The sequence below is a fragment of the Pogoniulus pusillus genome, chromosome 32 (assembly GCF_015220805.1).
Source record: "Pogoniulus pusillus isolate bPogPus1 chromosome 32, bPogPus1.pri, whole genome shotgun sequence".
Taxonomy (NCBI): domain Eukaryota; kingdom Metazoa; phylum Chordata; class Aves; order Piciformes; family Lybiidae; genus Pogoniulus; species Pogoniulus pusillus.
The window spans coordinates 2400473-2413394 of record NC_087295.1 but is presented as its reverse complement, the minus strand read 5'-3'; the positions used below and the strand labels follow the sequence as shown (position 1 = coordinate 2413394).

The window sequence follows — 12922 nt, the reverse complement described above, 5'->3', positions numbered from 1 at the left end:
GCAGGGGGCTCGGTCTCACCGAAGCGATGCTTACAAAGCTCAACGGCTGAGGGACGGGCAAGGAGCAGGCAACGGGGGCGGGACGCGGGAGGAGAGGCGAGAGGCGGCCGGTGGGGCGAGCGGCGCGGGCGCGGGCACGGCCCCGCTCCCGCCGCCTCTCCCGGCCCTGCGGCAGGCGGCCGGGAGCCCGCGCGGGACACGCAGGCCTCGCAGCGGGGCGTGCGCGGGGCGGGGGCAGCCGCTGGCCCCTCCCGCCGCTGCCGGCCCCGGGGCGGTGCGTGCGTGAGCGGCGGGGCGGGGCGGGGCGAGGGAGGGGGCGTTGCGCCGGGAGCCGCTGCCCGCCCCGCCGGGGAGCGCCGCCCCCGTACCCCCCCCACGTGGCCAAGCGGGCGGAGCAGGCCGGGGGAGTTGAGAGCAGCCGTTCTCCTCGCCCCGTTACTGCCGACCCGCCGGCTCCGTCCCCGCCCCGCGGCCTCCGGGCCCTGCCCGGGGGTGGGGAATCCCCTCGCTGAGGACCGCTTCCCGTCTTCTCCTCTGCTCCGGCGCGGCACCCCCTGGCCCCGGCGGGGACTATGCGGAGATGGCCGTCCCGACCCGAGGCAGGAACAAAGAGTCGCTGCCGCTCAAGCCCGGGCAGCAGCAGCAGCAGCACCAATCGCCGGGCGCCAGCCCCGGGAGCGGTCGCGGGCGTCCGCCGCACTCTCCCGGCAGGCAGGTCCCCGGCGGGGCCCGCGCCATGCGGAAGGGAGGCGGCGGCCGGCGGGGAGCCAGGAGCGACCCCCAGAGACCCTTCAGGGAGGGGCCGTCGGCTGAATGGGACCGGGACGTGCTGGGCCGCGGGCCCCTGAGGCTCCTGCGCGTCTGCAGAGACTGGCTCCGAGGTGAGGTGGGGGGTGGGGGGAGAAAGCTGCCCCTTGCCCCGAGTGCTGCCCTCTTCCCGCTTCCTCTGCCCCCGCTGGGCTGGGAGGTCAGTCCTTCCGCCTTCAGGAAGCGCTGGGGGGCTCCGGTTCGCCCCCCACTCCATTTCCCGGCTGTCGGCGGACTTACCGGCCCGGCGCGGCAGCCCCAGGCGCACGGGCTGGCTTCTCGGTACTGCCCGGGGAAGGGAAGCGGCAGGACGGTTTGCTTGCGGAGCACGGTGCGGGGGCGGCGGGCAGCGGAGCGCCTCGGCCGGGAAGCGGCTACCCCTGTGGTCTCACGGCGTTTGCCCGGGGGAGGGAAGCGAGGAGGCTGCGTCTGGCACTGCCCGGAGCGGCGCTTGCTCTCCCGCTCTTCCCGTGCCCGTTTTCCAGCCTGTCACAACGGGAGGAGGCTCCAAGAACAGCAGCTGAGGAGACCCGCACCGATACCGGCGATAAGCCGGGGGGTGAGGGAAGGGAAAGGAAAGAAAAGGGTTTTTTACCACTTCAGCATCCTTTGGGGGGAGAGGGGAGCGAGCGTGCCTGTTCGTGTAACTAACTCCCGAGTAGCTCAGCTTGCAGCCTTGGCGTGAGCAGCTTGTTTCTTGGTAAGCCTTTGCTGCCAGGACGGAGGGTCGCTTATGCTTCCAAAGGCTGACTTGGAGCCGATTTGTCAGCACGATATCCAAGTAGAAAACCCCCCCTTTTTTTTTTGGACCAGCTGTTTGGTGAAAGTTCTTGCCGGAATTAAACGGCGAACGATTTGCGTGGCCGCCTGAACTGTCTGTCTCTGATGCTTAATAGTCACTTTCATCGCCTGTCTGAGGTGTTTAAAAAGCTTTTGTGTGTCGTTGCTAACTGCTTGAAATTTCTTTCGCCTTGGTTGCAGCCCAGGCAAGGTTTCGTGCAGGGAATTGATGCTGCGGAGTTGGAATAGATTTGCTGAGGCAGTTCTTAATTGATGCTTAAGGTGGTTTTGTTTTCTTTTGGCAGTGTTTGTGGATGACAGGAAGGCCTTCAACATCAAAGCTGATAGCAAGATATGGCTCACTTTCCTGCTGGGTAAGCAGAAGGAATGCGTTGCTAGAGAACACTGCTCTGTTTAATTTCTCTGGAATTGTAAACTGTCCCAAAATATGTTTGGAAACCTAACCTGAGGAAACAAACAAGTTTGTGCTTAGAAGAAACAGGGAATAACTTTTTAGGTGTTAGCCTTTGTAAAGCTGTTGATGTAGCATCAGAGTAGTGGCAGGAAAATAAGCTGCCTGGATACTGCTTAGGGATCTTTCAACGTTCATGTTGAAAATACATACTCTGCTTTTTAAAAGAGTGACAGTATGGGTTCAAGGTTAAATGAAAAGCAATAGTGCTAATGTCTTTCAACTTGACCTTAAAAGTCTGCAAGAAAAATGTATAAAGTCTCCGAATTCAAGGAATGGTTGCACAGGGAGATGAAGAAAAGGAAATTCAAGATGATGTGAAAGGATGAATGAGCTAAACATGAATGATCCAGAAAAAAAAAGCCATAGAATTATTTCAAATGAATTTACAGGTTTGTAGAATATCCTTTTTCAGAATTCTTTAATGAATGTGCTGAAATGGCACAAATTGGTTCTATAGGTAACCAGGTGGGGGTTGGTCTCTTCTCCCAGGGAACCAGCAACAGAACAAGGGGACACAGTCCCAGGTTGTGCCGTGGGAGGTATAAGCTGGATGTTTGGATGGAGGAAATTCTTCAGAGAGAGAGTGATTGGCATTGGAATGGGCTGCCCAGAGAGGTGGTGGAGTCACTGTCCCTGGAGGTGTTCAAGAGAAGACTGGATGAGGCACTTAGTGCCATGGTCTGGTTGACTGGACAGGGCTGGCTGACAGGTTGGGCTAGGTGCTAGGTTGGACTGGATGATCTTGGAGGTCTTTTCCAACCTGGTTGATTCTATGATTCTGTTTGCTACGGAGAAAACAAACCCCAAACAACTCCTACTCAGCAATATAATCAAAGCATCTCTTTTGGGGGTAGGATTATGGATAGAGGAACATACAACTGTAGAAGGGTCTAAAGCCAAGCAACTCTTAGTAAGCGATGTAACCAACGCAGCTCGTTTTGGGGAAGGGTTATGGATTGGAGGAACATAAAACTGCAGAGGGGTATGGATTCAGAGATGAATAAAACAGCTAATGGTCAAAGTCTGAGAAAAAGCACTTTCAGGACTAAGAAATGGCATCCCTAAAGGTAATGAATGTGAAATAAGAGCATATTTGTCAGGTGTGCAATTAGGTGTGCTCTTAAAGGTATTCTATTGAAAAATGTCAGGGTACTCCAAAGATGCTGGTCCTATTAATCACCCTACCAGTAGTGCTCGTTGCCAAAGGGACTTTCTTCAGTTTGATGGATTACATGGCAAAGTAGCAGCAAGGAAGCAACCTTTAGCTTACAAACTAATTGATGAATAAACTCTTCCTGAATCGCTTTGCTTAGCTGTGTTGGTTCAGCGTTTCCTCGTCTAGTAGTTGCTTAAATGGTACAGATGCATTTACTTGCTGCTCAGAGTTGAAAAATGCTGTTCTTTCTTTGAAATTGGAGAGCAGGTTTGGGAGAGAGAGAGATTTATAACCCAGATAAACAATTAAATACTTCAGGAATCTGTGTGTTATTTTAAATACCCTTAAGGGTTCACAATGTTTGCAGTAGCAGTGAATGGAAATGGAGTAAATACGCAGTAGTGGTGTTAGGTTACTTTTAGTGGTCTTGGAATTTTAGTTGTGCTTAGGCTTTAAGGTCTAGATTGGGCTGCCCAGGGAGGTGGTGGAGGCACAGTCCCTGGAGGTCTTCAAGAAACGACTGGATGAGGCACTTAGTGCCATGGTCTAGTTGACTGGATCGGGCTGGGTGCTAGGTTGGACTGGATGAGCTTGGAGGTCTCTTCCAACCTGGTTGATTCTGTGATTTTAAAAGCAGAGGTTCACACAGTTGGAGACAGTTCTAAGGTGAGGATTTGTCTTTTTTACTCTTAAGTGTTATCTACATGTGACAATATAGCTGTCAGAGCTTTAAGGACATTCTTATGTGACACTTTGCCCTGGTGTGTTGATTTTTTTATGTTAAGCAGCTGTTGAATTGAGGCCTTATTCTTGAAGGCATCCTTCCTAAATTGCACAGCATCTCACAATGAAACACCTTGACTAAGCTGCAGGTGTAGTCAATGCTTGCACGTTCCCTCCTTATTCCCAGTGCTGCTCTACTGCTGCCTCATCCCTCTGGGGATCCTTCAAAAGTATTCATCTCTTACAAGTACGTTTCATGTTCCTGCTGCATTACAGTTGTTCTTTTGGTGACTTCTGTCTGTATTCTTCTGCAGTCAATTCCCACAATTTGAATGCTCTTTATGTGCTACTCATGTTGCTTTTCTTAGAACAGGTAAAAATAGGTAATTAGATTTTACATAATGGCCCTCCTAGCCTGCAAAACTCTGATCTGCTTTGCTTTTAGGGCTTGATAGGTTGGGGTGAAAATGGCACCTGCCAGCTCAAGTAGGTAGCAGCTGTAGCTATGCAGTGTTCCTTCATTCCTTTCCCTTAAGGACATTAATGAGATCAAAGGATGGGAATTTAAGGGAGCTGATCTGCCTGTTTTCCATCAGAAACTAGCTTAATGTGAGTGGGAAAACAGGCTGTTGAGATGCCCCTGCTTGGACTCGGGGTGGAAGTCTGTGAATTAAGCACATTGTCTCTTAAAGTGTCAGTAATTAGGTGAATTGTTGGGTGCTCATAAAAGGTCTTCATTGTATAACAGAGAGATGCTGTGGAAGTTTGGTGAAACCCCAGGTGAAATTCTCCAAAATCACTCTCAAAGTAGTTCCACTTAGAGATGTTGATTTTTAAACAAAAGTGAAGGGAAGAATCAGATTTCAATGTATTGATTCCTCTATAAAATAAGTGGCATGTTTGAATCTGAAATGTAATTTCCATATTAAGAGATAATGAATTTGCAGCAGTCAAATACTGCATCTTTGGCTCATTAGGAACCACACAAACAGTGCCAGTAGCTAATGTGCATTTCTTTTGCCTCTCCTATATATCCTTTCCTAATGTGATCTGTCTTGAATTTGATGTAGTTTTAAATATGGATTTTTTTTAATACATGGTGTGTGTATATTTAATGTATTTCAGCATCAGGTCTTATTGAGAGTCTTAGAAGTGTTGCTGAGATATTAAATAATTCTTTGTGCAAATGTGAGCCTCAGTAAGTAATAACCAAGAAAGGTTATGGACTACCCTGTTGCTTTTCATACAGTGACTGCAAAATGTGTCTCTTTATGGGTTATGGTTTGCTGTGGTGCTGGTGTAGCTGATGTGCTTGCAGGCTCACAGGATGTTAGGGGTTGGAAGAGACCTCTGGAGAGCTTCCAGTGCAACCCCAACCCCTGCCAGAGCAGGACCAGAGAATCCAGTGCAGGTTGCACAGGAACTCATCCAGACAGGGCTGGAAAAGCTCTAGAGATGGAGGCTCCACAACCTCTCTGGGCAGCCTGTGCCAGGGCTCTGGGACCCTCACAGTCAACAATTTCTTCCTCATGTTGAGGTGGAACTTGCTGTGCTGCAGTTTCCATCCCTTGCCTGATCATAGGGCACAAGTGAGCAGAGGCTGTCCCTTCCTTCCTGACCCCCAGCCCTCAGATATTTATTAGATCTTCTCTCAGTCTTCTCCTCTGCAGACTAAGCAGCCCCAGGGCCCTCAGCTTATCCTCATCAGGCACTGCTGCAGTCCCTTCAGGATCCTTGTAGCCCTCCCTTGGGCTCTCTCCAGTAGATCTATGTTCCTCTTGAACTGGGGAGCCCAGCACTGGATGCAGTATTCCTTGTGGGGCCTCACCAAGGCACAGTAGAGGAGGAGAATCTCCCTCATTATGCTGGACACATTTTTCTTAATGCACCTGGAATTACCTGGAAATTCATATCCTAAAAAGAATTTGCAGCATAAAAAACCCACAATTGCAGCTCCTGAAAGCTTCCTGGACCTTTGAGTTCCACTTAACCTGAACTCTACTGAGCAGCCCTTCAATAATTTCACTTTTCTTTCCCCTAGAAACTGTGTGTAAAAATGTGAAGCTTGAAATGAAACCTTGTGGTGGTCAATTTCTAATTGAAATCCAGGCTTCTCTTTGAGAAAACTACTTCAGTGATTGCAAGGGAGCTAAGAAATCTCTTCAGCAGGTTTCAGTGTAGCATCATACAACCTCAGCTGCTAGGTGTAGTATGTAACTTGAGGTAAGCATTAAATTGTACATGCAGATGGTTTAGACATTTATTTTTCCTCCTTAGATGTTTTCTTTCTTGTCTTGCCCAGTTTCACTTCACATCTTTGTAAAGCTTTAAAATTGAGGTTCATAAATGTAGTTTTATATGGCATTATGGAGCTGTGGGGATGTTGGTTGGATGATAAGGTTGGACTGGATGATCTTGGAGGTCTCTTCCAGTCTGGTTGATTCTGTGATTCTATTGCAATATATAGTTGAAGGGTGTTTTGAACTGCAAGGGAAATGAAATGGTCATGTAGTCCAATCCTCCTGTGGTGAGCAGGGACATCCTCAAAGAGATCAAGTTGCTCAGAGCCCCATCCAGCCTGACCTGGAATGTGTCCAGGGGTGGTGTTTGACCACCCTCATTGTAGATCATTCCTTCCTTCTGTCCCGTTTAAATCTCCCTTCTTTCAGTTTAAAACTGTTGCAGCAGGCCTTGGGTTTTTTTGTGTGTGTTTTTCTCCTTTTTATAGGCCCCCTTTAAGTATTGAAAGGCTGCAATAAGGCTTCCTTGGAGCCTTCTCTTCTCCAGGCTGAACTCCCAACTCCCTCAGCCTTTCTTGCGACCTGCGCTGGCAATGATAACGAATGCTGCCGGCAGCTGCATTGTTGGTGCCATTGATTAGGAGAACTGCCAGCAGCAGCACCTCTGGGCTCAGTGTTGGAGGCACACAGACTCCACCACCTCCCTGGGCAGCCCATTCCAGTGCCAATCACTCTCTCTGACAACAACTTCCTCCTAACATCCAGACTAGACTTCCCTGGGCACAGCTTGAGGCTGTGTCCCCTTGTTCTGTTGCTGGGTGCCTGGCAGCAGAGCCCAACCCCACCTGGCTACAGCCTCCTTGCAGGCAGCTGCAGGCAGCAATGAGCTCTGCCTTGAGCCTCCTCTGCTGCAGGCTGCACCCCCCCAGCTCCCTCAGCCTCTCCTCACAGGGCTGTGCTCCAGGCCCCTCCTCAGCCTTGCTGCCCTTCTCCAAACACCTTCCAGCACCTCAACATCTCTCTTGAATGGAGGAGCCCAGAACTGGACACAGCACTCAAGGGGTGGCCTGAGCAGTGCTGGGCACAGGGGCAGAAGAACCTCCCTTGTCCTGCTGCCCACACTGCTCCTGAGCCAGCCCAGGATGCCATTGGCTCTGCTGCCCACCTGGGCACTCTGCTGCCTCCTCTTCAGCCTCTTTCCTACCAGCACCCCCAGGTCCCTTTCCTCCTGGCTGCTCTCAGCCACTCTGACCCCAGCCTATAGTGCTGCTTGGGGCTGTTGTGGCCAAAAAGTGTAGAACCCTGCACTTGTCAGGCTTAGCTGGATTTGCAAGGATGTTTTTGTTTGTCTTGTCCCTGCTGCTGTGCAGAAGCAGAGCACCCTAGGCATGTGCCATGCTGTCTGAACACATGCAGGTTCACTCACTTGCTGGCTATATTCTGCAGCAGTGTGTGGGCCTTTGTGTGATTTAGCAACTTGACCTGTTCTGTTGTTGTCAGAGAGGCCAGGACCGTGCCTGGGTGCCTGTGAGCTGGAGGAGGTGTGTGAACATGAGCACCCTGGAGAGGGACATGGTGCTCAGCACATTTCTCTGTCCAGCTGGCAGTGAGCAGGGGGGGTGGCTCTCGCCTCCACTTTCCCTCTGCTCTCTCTAGCCTGTGAATAAGAACACTCTTCATTACCCATATGTATTTTCTTGGTTCAAAGGCAGCCAGTCTATCAGGCTTGGTTATGGCAGAGAGCCACTGTGTGCCTAGAGGGCAATCAGAGTCAACCAGCTTGGAAGAGATCTCCAAGCTTACCCAGCTTCTGCAAAGCATGTGCCTGGCAGTCTGAACACACAGAATCATAGAATCAACCAGCCTGGAACAGACCTCCAAGCTCAGAGCACCCAGAAAACGTCTGTAAACATCACCTGAAGGCTGGGTGCTAGGTTGGACTGGAGGATCTTGGAGGTCTCTTCCAACCTGGGTGATTCTATGAACATATTTAGAACTTAAGCCATGCAATAGTGAATAAAATACACAATTTAGTTCTTGTTTTTATTTCTTTACTGTGATGTTAACATGAAAAATTCCATTGACTTCAAGATCAGATTTACCCATTGAATAATGGAGTCAACACTGAACTCAAAAGATCATAGAATCAACCAGATTTGAAGAGAGCTCCAAGCTCAGCCAGTCCAACCTAGCACCCAGCCCTGGCCAATCAACCAGACCATGGCACTAAGAATCACAGAATCAACCAGGTTTGAAGAGACCTCCAAGCTCACCCAGCCCAACCTAGCACCCAGCCCTGGCCAATCAACCAGACCATGGCACTAAGTGCCCCAGCCAGGCTTGGCTTCAACACCTCCAGCCACAGAGACTCCACCACCTCCCTGGGCAGCCCATTCCAATGCCAATCACTCTCTCTGACAACAACTTTCTCCTAATTTCCACCTTATATCTTCCCTGGCACAGCTTGAGTCTGTGCCATGACATGCTCAGTTGAGAATGAGCACTGTGCTTCCTCTAAAATGCCTACCCTTTATTCCTCACTGAAGCTGAGCTTCTATGGTGACCTCTGGATATGTAATGAATGCCACCCAAGCAAAATGCTTTGGCTTCTGCTCTCTGGGTCTTGCCATGCTCATGAAGTCACAGACCTAGGCTGTTTGTCCACCATCATTTCCCTTTGTCCCTTAGGTGGCCTCCCCTAGTCTGTAGCTACATGAGAACAATGCAGGTAGTCTCTGGATGGACAAATGGAATGGTGTTGAGTCTACCTTAGTTAGCAGTTGTAACCTCAGCTGGATTTATGTGGGTTCTCAGGGGCTGTTTGGGTCTCTCAGTATTCCAGGACAATGTACTCTGGAAATGAAGCTTCTTTGTGTTCATTAGGAAAGAAACCAACCAAAGCCCCACAGCAGCCCAGTTCGTACAGGGTAGGTAGCCCAACGTGAGAGTTTATCACTTCAGGCATGAAGTTTCTAGCTCAGAATTTCTCCAATTCACAACTGCTAAGTCCTGGCTTGTGTAGGTGTGAGCAAAGCAGTTGCACAGCTGATGGTGCAAGTGCCTTTCCCTCCTCTTTCCATCACAGTGCCAGTGCCTCCTGTATCACACTAGGGAGCCACAAGCTCCTCAGCAGTCCAGCTGCTGCCGGATCCGCTTCAAAAAGCTTTCTGGATCAGATGATGTGTTTGTAAATTCTGGCTTGGGAGGTTTGCTCTGTGTCATTTCCATGAAAAAGCTGCCAGGCAATCAATATGTGAAGGCTGTGGCTGCAGGAATCAGTGAGCTGCAGGTGACAGTGGCAGCATTAAGACCTTTAGCCCTTTCCGCCCGCTGGGTCCTGCCGATGTGTTGCCTTTGCTTTGACCTAGCAGTGCAGCTCCCAGCACGAGCTAAGGAGCAGGACTTAACAGTCCCAGTATGTACCTTTAAAAGTGTTAAAAATATCTGTGCTTATTAAAAATGCTTATCATTCTAATTTGGTTTTGATAGCTGAAAGGGGTGCATTAGGCTGTGATGGATCTACTTGAGCGACGCAGGATATAGGTGGGAACGTTGCCTGTTGCTGCATACAAATTCAGGTTTCATAAGGGCTGGCCTTGAAATTTAGTTCAGACTTCTCCTCTCTTCCTTTTGGGGGCTGAGCACCTCTGTGCATCCCTGCAATAGGACTGTAATTACTTTAATGAAGATGATTTCATGCTCAGTTATTTAAATACTTGACTAACTTGACGCATTTTGTTTCCTTTACAGCTGCTTTTGCAGGAGTCCTACATTGGTAAGGTTAAATTTATCACTTCAGAGTAATATGAGATTTTAAATTGTGATTTTTTTTTGGGGGGGAGGGGATTTATATTTAGACAATCTAATGGGGGAATTTTTTTTCTTCTTCTCAAAATCAAATTGTTGTCTCTGTAGTAATTCTGGTTCTTGGTATGATGTGGTATGTCTTGGTGTGATGAACCTTGATGTGAAAGTGAACAGAGAAGCTTGCCTTCCAGGTGGAAAATTGTTGCTTAGCTATACAAATTGAGGTCCATTTCCACTAGCAGGCTTTTTTTTTTTCACTCTGAATGAGTGGGTTTTGAAAGTCCAGGTAAATCCTTTCAGCTCTCTCCTGTGTTGTGCTTGTTTAGATTCTGCTCTAATTCCTTGGGCTTACATCGTGCTTACTCTCACCTCTTCAGCTCAGTGCTTTTCTTTTGTGTACAGAAAATTGGCCTTTTGTCTGCTTTTGGTCAATGTGATCCTTGAATCCTTGTGGTTGAAGTTCCATCCTAATCCTTGCCCTTCTCTTTTTTGTAGGATAGACTTGAAACAGAAGGACTTCTGTAGTGATTGTTTTTTTTCATGGCTGCTGTTGCAGGGATAAAACCTAACAGCTTCTGCCACTCTGTTTTTGTTTCCTGGCTCAAAAAGACCTATTGATTTTTTTTTAGCAGTTCATTCCTTACAAGTTTCTGTTCAGCACCACAGTCATGTGCATTGCTCTGGTTCCTACCCGTGTTGGAAGTGAAGCTTCTCTTGGAAGCTGCAAGGTTTTGACTTCAAAATGATTTGCATTTTCCCTGTCCTTTTTTATTTTCCTCCCCATTTTTACCTGTACCTTTGTTTAAAAACACTTTTGATGCTAAGTACATCTCAATATAATGGCAGATAACTGCATTCAAACACAAGTCAGGAGAGGCTTTTAGGGAAGGGGGAGCTTAGCACTACTCCTGTTTGCACCTTTTATTTTTGCCAGTTTTTAATCTGTGCTTTTTTTCTCCCCATTTATAGTTGCACCTTTATTTACATGCACTTCTGATAAGTTCATCTCAATATAATAGCAGATAACTGCATTCAAACACAAGTCAGGAAAGGCTTTTGTGTGTGTGGGGGAAACTTAGCACTACTCCTATTTGCACCTTTGTTTTTGCCAGTTTTTAGTCTGTGCTGCTTTTCTCCCCATTTATAGTTGCACCTTTCTTTATGTTCACTTCTGATAAGTTCATCTCAATATAATGGCAGATAACTGCATTAAAACACAAGTCAGGAAAGGCTTTTAGGGGAGGGGGAGCTTAGCTCTACTCCTGTTTGCACCTTTCTTTTCTGTGCTGTTTTCTCCCCATTTATAGTTTCACCTTTATTTACATGCACTTCTGATAAGTTCATCTCAATATAATGGCAGATAACTGCATTCAAACACAAGTCAGGAGAGGCTTTTAGGGGAGGGGGAGCTTAGCACTACTCCTATTTGCACCTTTCTTTTTGCCAGTCTTTAATCTGTGCTGCTTTTCTCCCCATTTATAGTTGCACCTTTCTTTACATGCACTTCTGATAAGTTCATCTCAATATAATGGCAGATAACTGCATTCAAACACAAGTCAGGAAAGGCTTTTTAGGGGGAAAAAACGTAACACTACTCCTGTTTGCACCTTTCTTTTTGCCAGTTTTTAATCTGTGCTTTGTTAGTTGTGCTTTAGTATGTGTGTGAATGTTCTTTACCTAGTGTGTAGACTCGCTAGCCTTAACAGCATTAAGCTTTTGATCCTGGAGTGTCTGCACTTCAGTCAAAATAAATGGAGAGTGTTGTAATTAGTCCCATAGTAGAGTTTAATAACTCCTTTTGTGAGTTGGTAATGTTTTTTTTTCCCCCATTTAAAATCATGTCAGTGGAGGAGAAAACAAATGTGGGTGTGGAGGAGAAAACAAATGTGGGTGTGGAGGAGAAAACAAATGTGGGTCTGGAGTAGGTTGCAAAAGTGTGGGGTAGGTTGCCAGGTAAATAAACTTTTGGGTCTCCACTGAGTGTTTTGCCAGCTGTACCTCCCTCTCTATGGTTGAATACAAGTTGTAAAACAGTGGCTAAAGAGGTTTAATTGTTGTGATTGTTTTCTCCCAGGTATCACATAACAACCCTCTTTGAAAACGACCGTCACTTCTCTCACCTCTCGACCCTGGAAAGAGAAATGGCTTTTCGCACCGAAATGGTTAGCTTATGGTTCAGTAAAATAAGCACTGCTTTGGGAAGCTTCTGTCTCTAACTCTGTGATTGTGAACTCCCCAAAATTTCTTACTACCTTCTTTAGAAGTGGCTCCATTTAAAACCTGTAATGAATATGTGTAACACCTTGGCAAGCAAAGCGTTTGTGTGCATCACAGAATCAACCAGGTTGGAAGAGAGCTTTAGGATCACTGAGTCCAACCAACCACCTAACCCTTCTAATTAACTAAACCATGGCACTAAGTGCCTCATCCAGCCTCATTTTAAACATCTCCAGGGATGGTGAGTCCATAAAACCTGCAACTAACATGTTACACCTTGCAAAGCGTTTGTGTGGTGTGTAGCTGCGGTTGCATCACAGAATCAACCAGGTTGGAAGAGACCTTTAGGATCACTGAGTCCAACCTATCACCAACTCTTCTAATTAGTTAAACCATGGCACTAAGTGCCTCATCCAGCCTCCTTTTAAACATCTCCAGGGATGGTGAGTCCATAAAACCTGCAGCTAACATATGTTGCACCTTGCAAGGTGTTCGTGTGGTGTGTAGCTGTGGTTGCGTCTTGGAATCACAGAATTAACACAGAATTTCTTCCTAATGTCCAGCCTGAACCTGCCCTGGCACAGTTTGAGGCTGTGTCCTTTTGTTCTGTGCTTGGGAAAAGAGACCTACCTCACCCCTACTTGTTGGAGGACAGCCACTCTGTCTCCAGCCTGTAGTGCTGCTTGGGGTTGTTGTGGCCAAAGTGTAGAACCCTAC

The 12922-nt window shown here is 47.9% G+C and overlaps 1 protein-coding gene across 1 annotated transcript in view; it reads left to right on the top strand.

The window, feature by feature from the left end:
- Positions 1-388: 388 nt before the first annotated feature.
- Positions 389-12922, top strand: part of DPY19L1 (dpy-19 like C-mannosyltransferase 1) — a 62575-nt gene continuing 50041 nt past the window's right edge. The window contains exons 1-4 of the mRNA XM_064169943.1: positions 389-881; positions 1893-1961; positions 9932-9956; positions 12063-12150. Of these exons, the coding sequence (XP_064026013.1) occupies positions 581-881; positions 1893-1961; positions 9932-9956; positions 12063-12150 (483 nt within the window). The 5' untranslated portion in view covers positions 389-580. The remainder of the gene's footprint in view (positions 882-1892; positions 1962-9931; positions 9957-12062; positions 12151-12922) is intronic.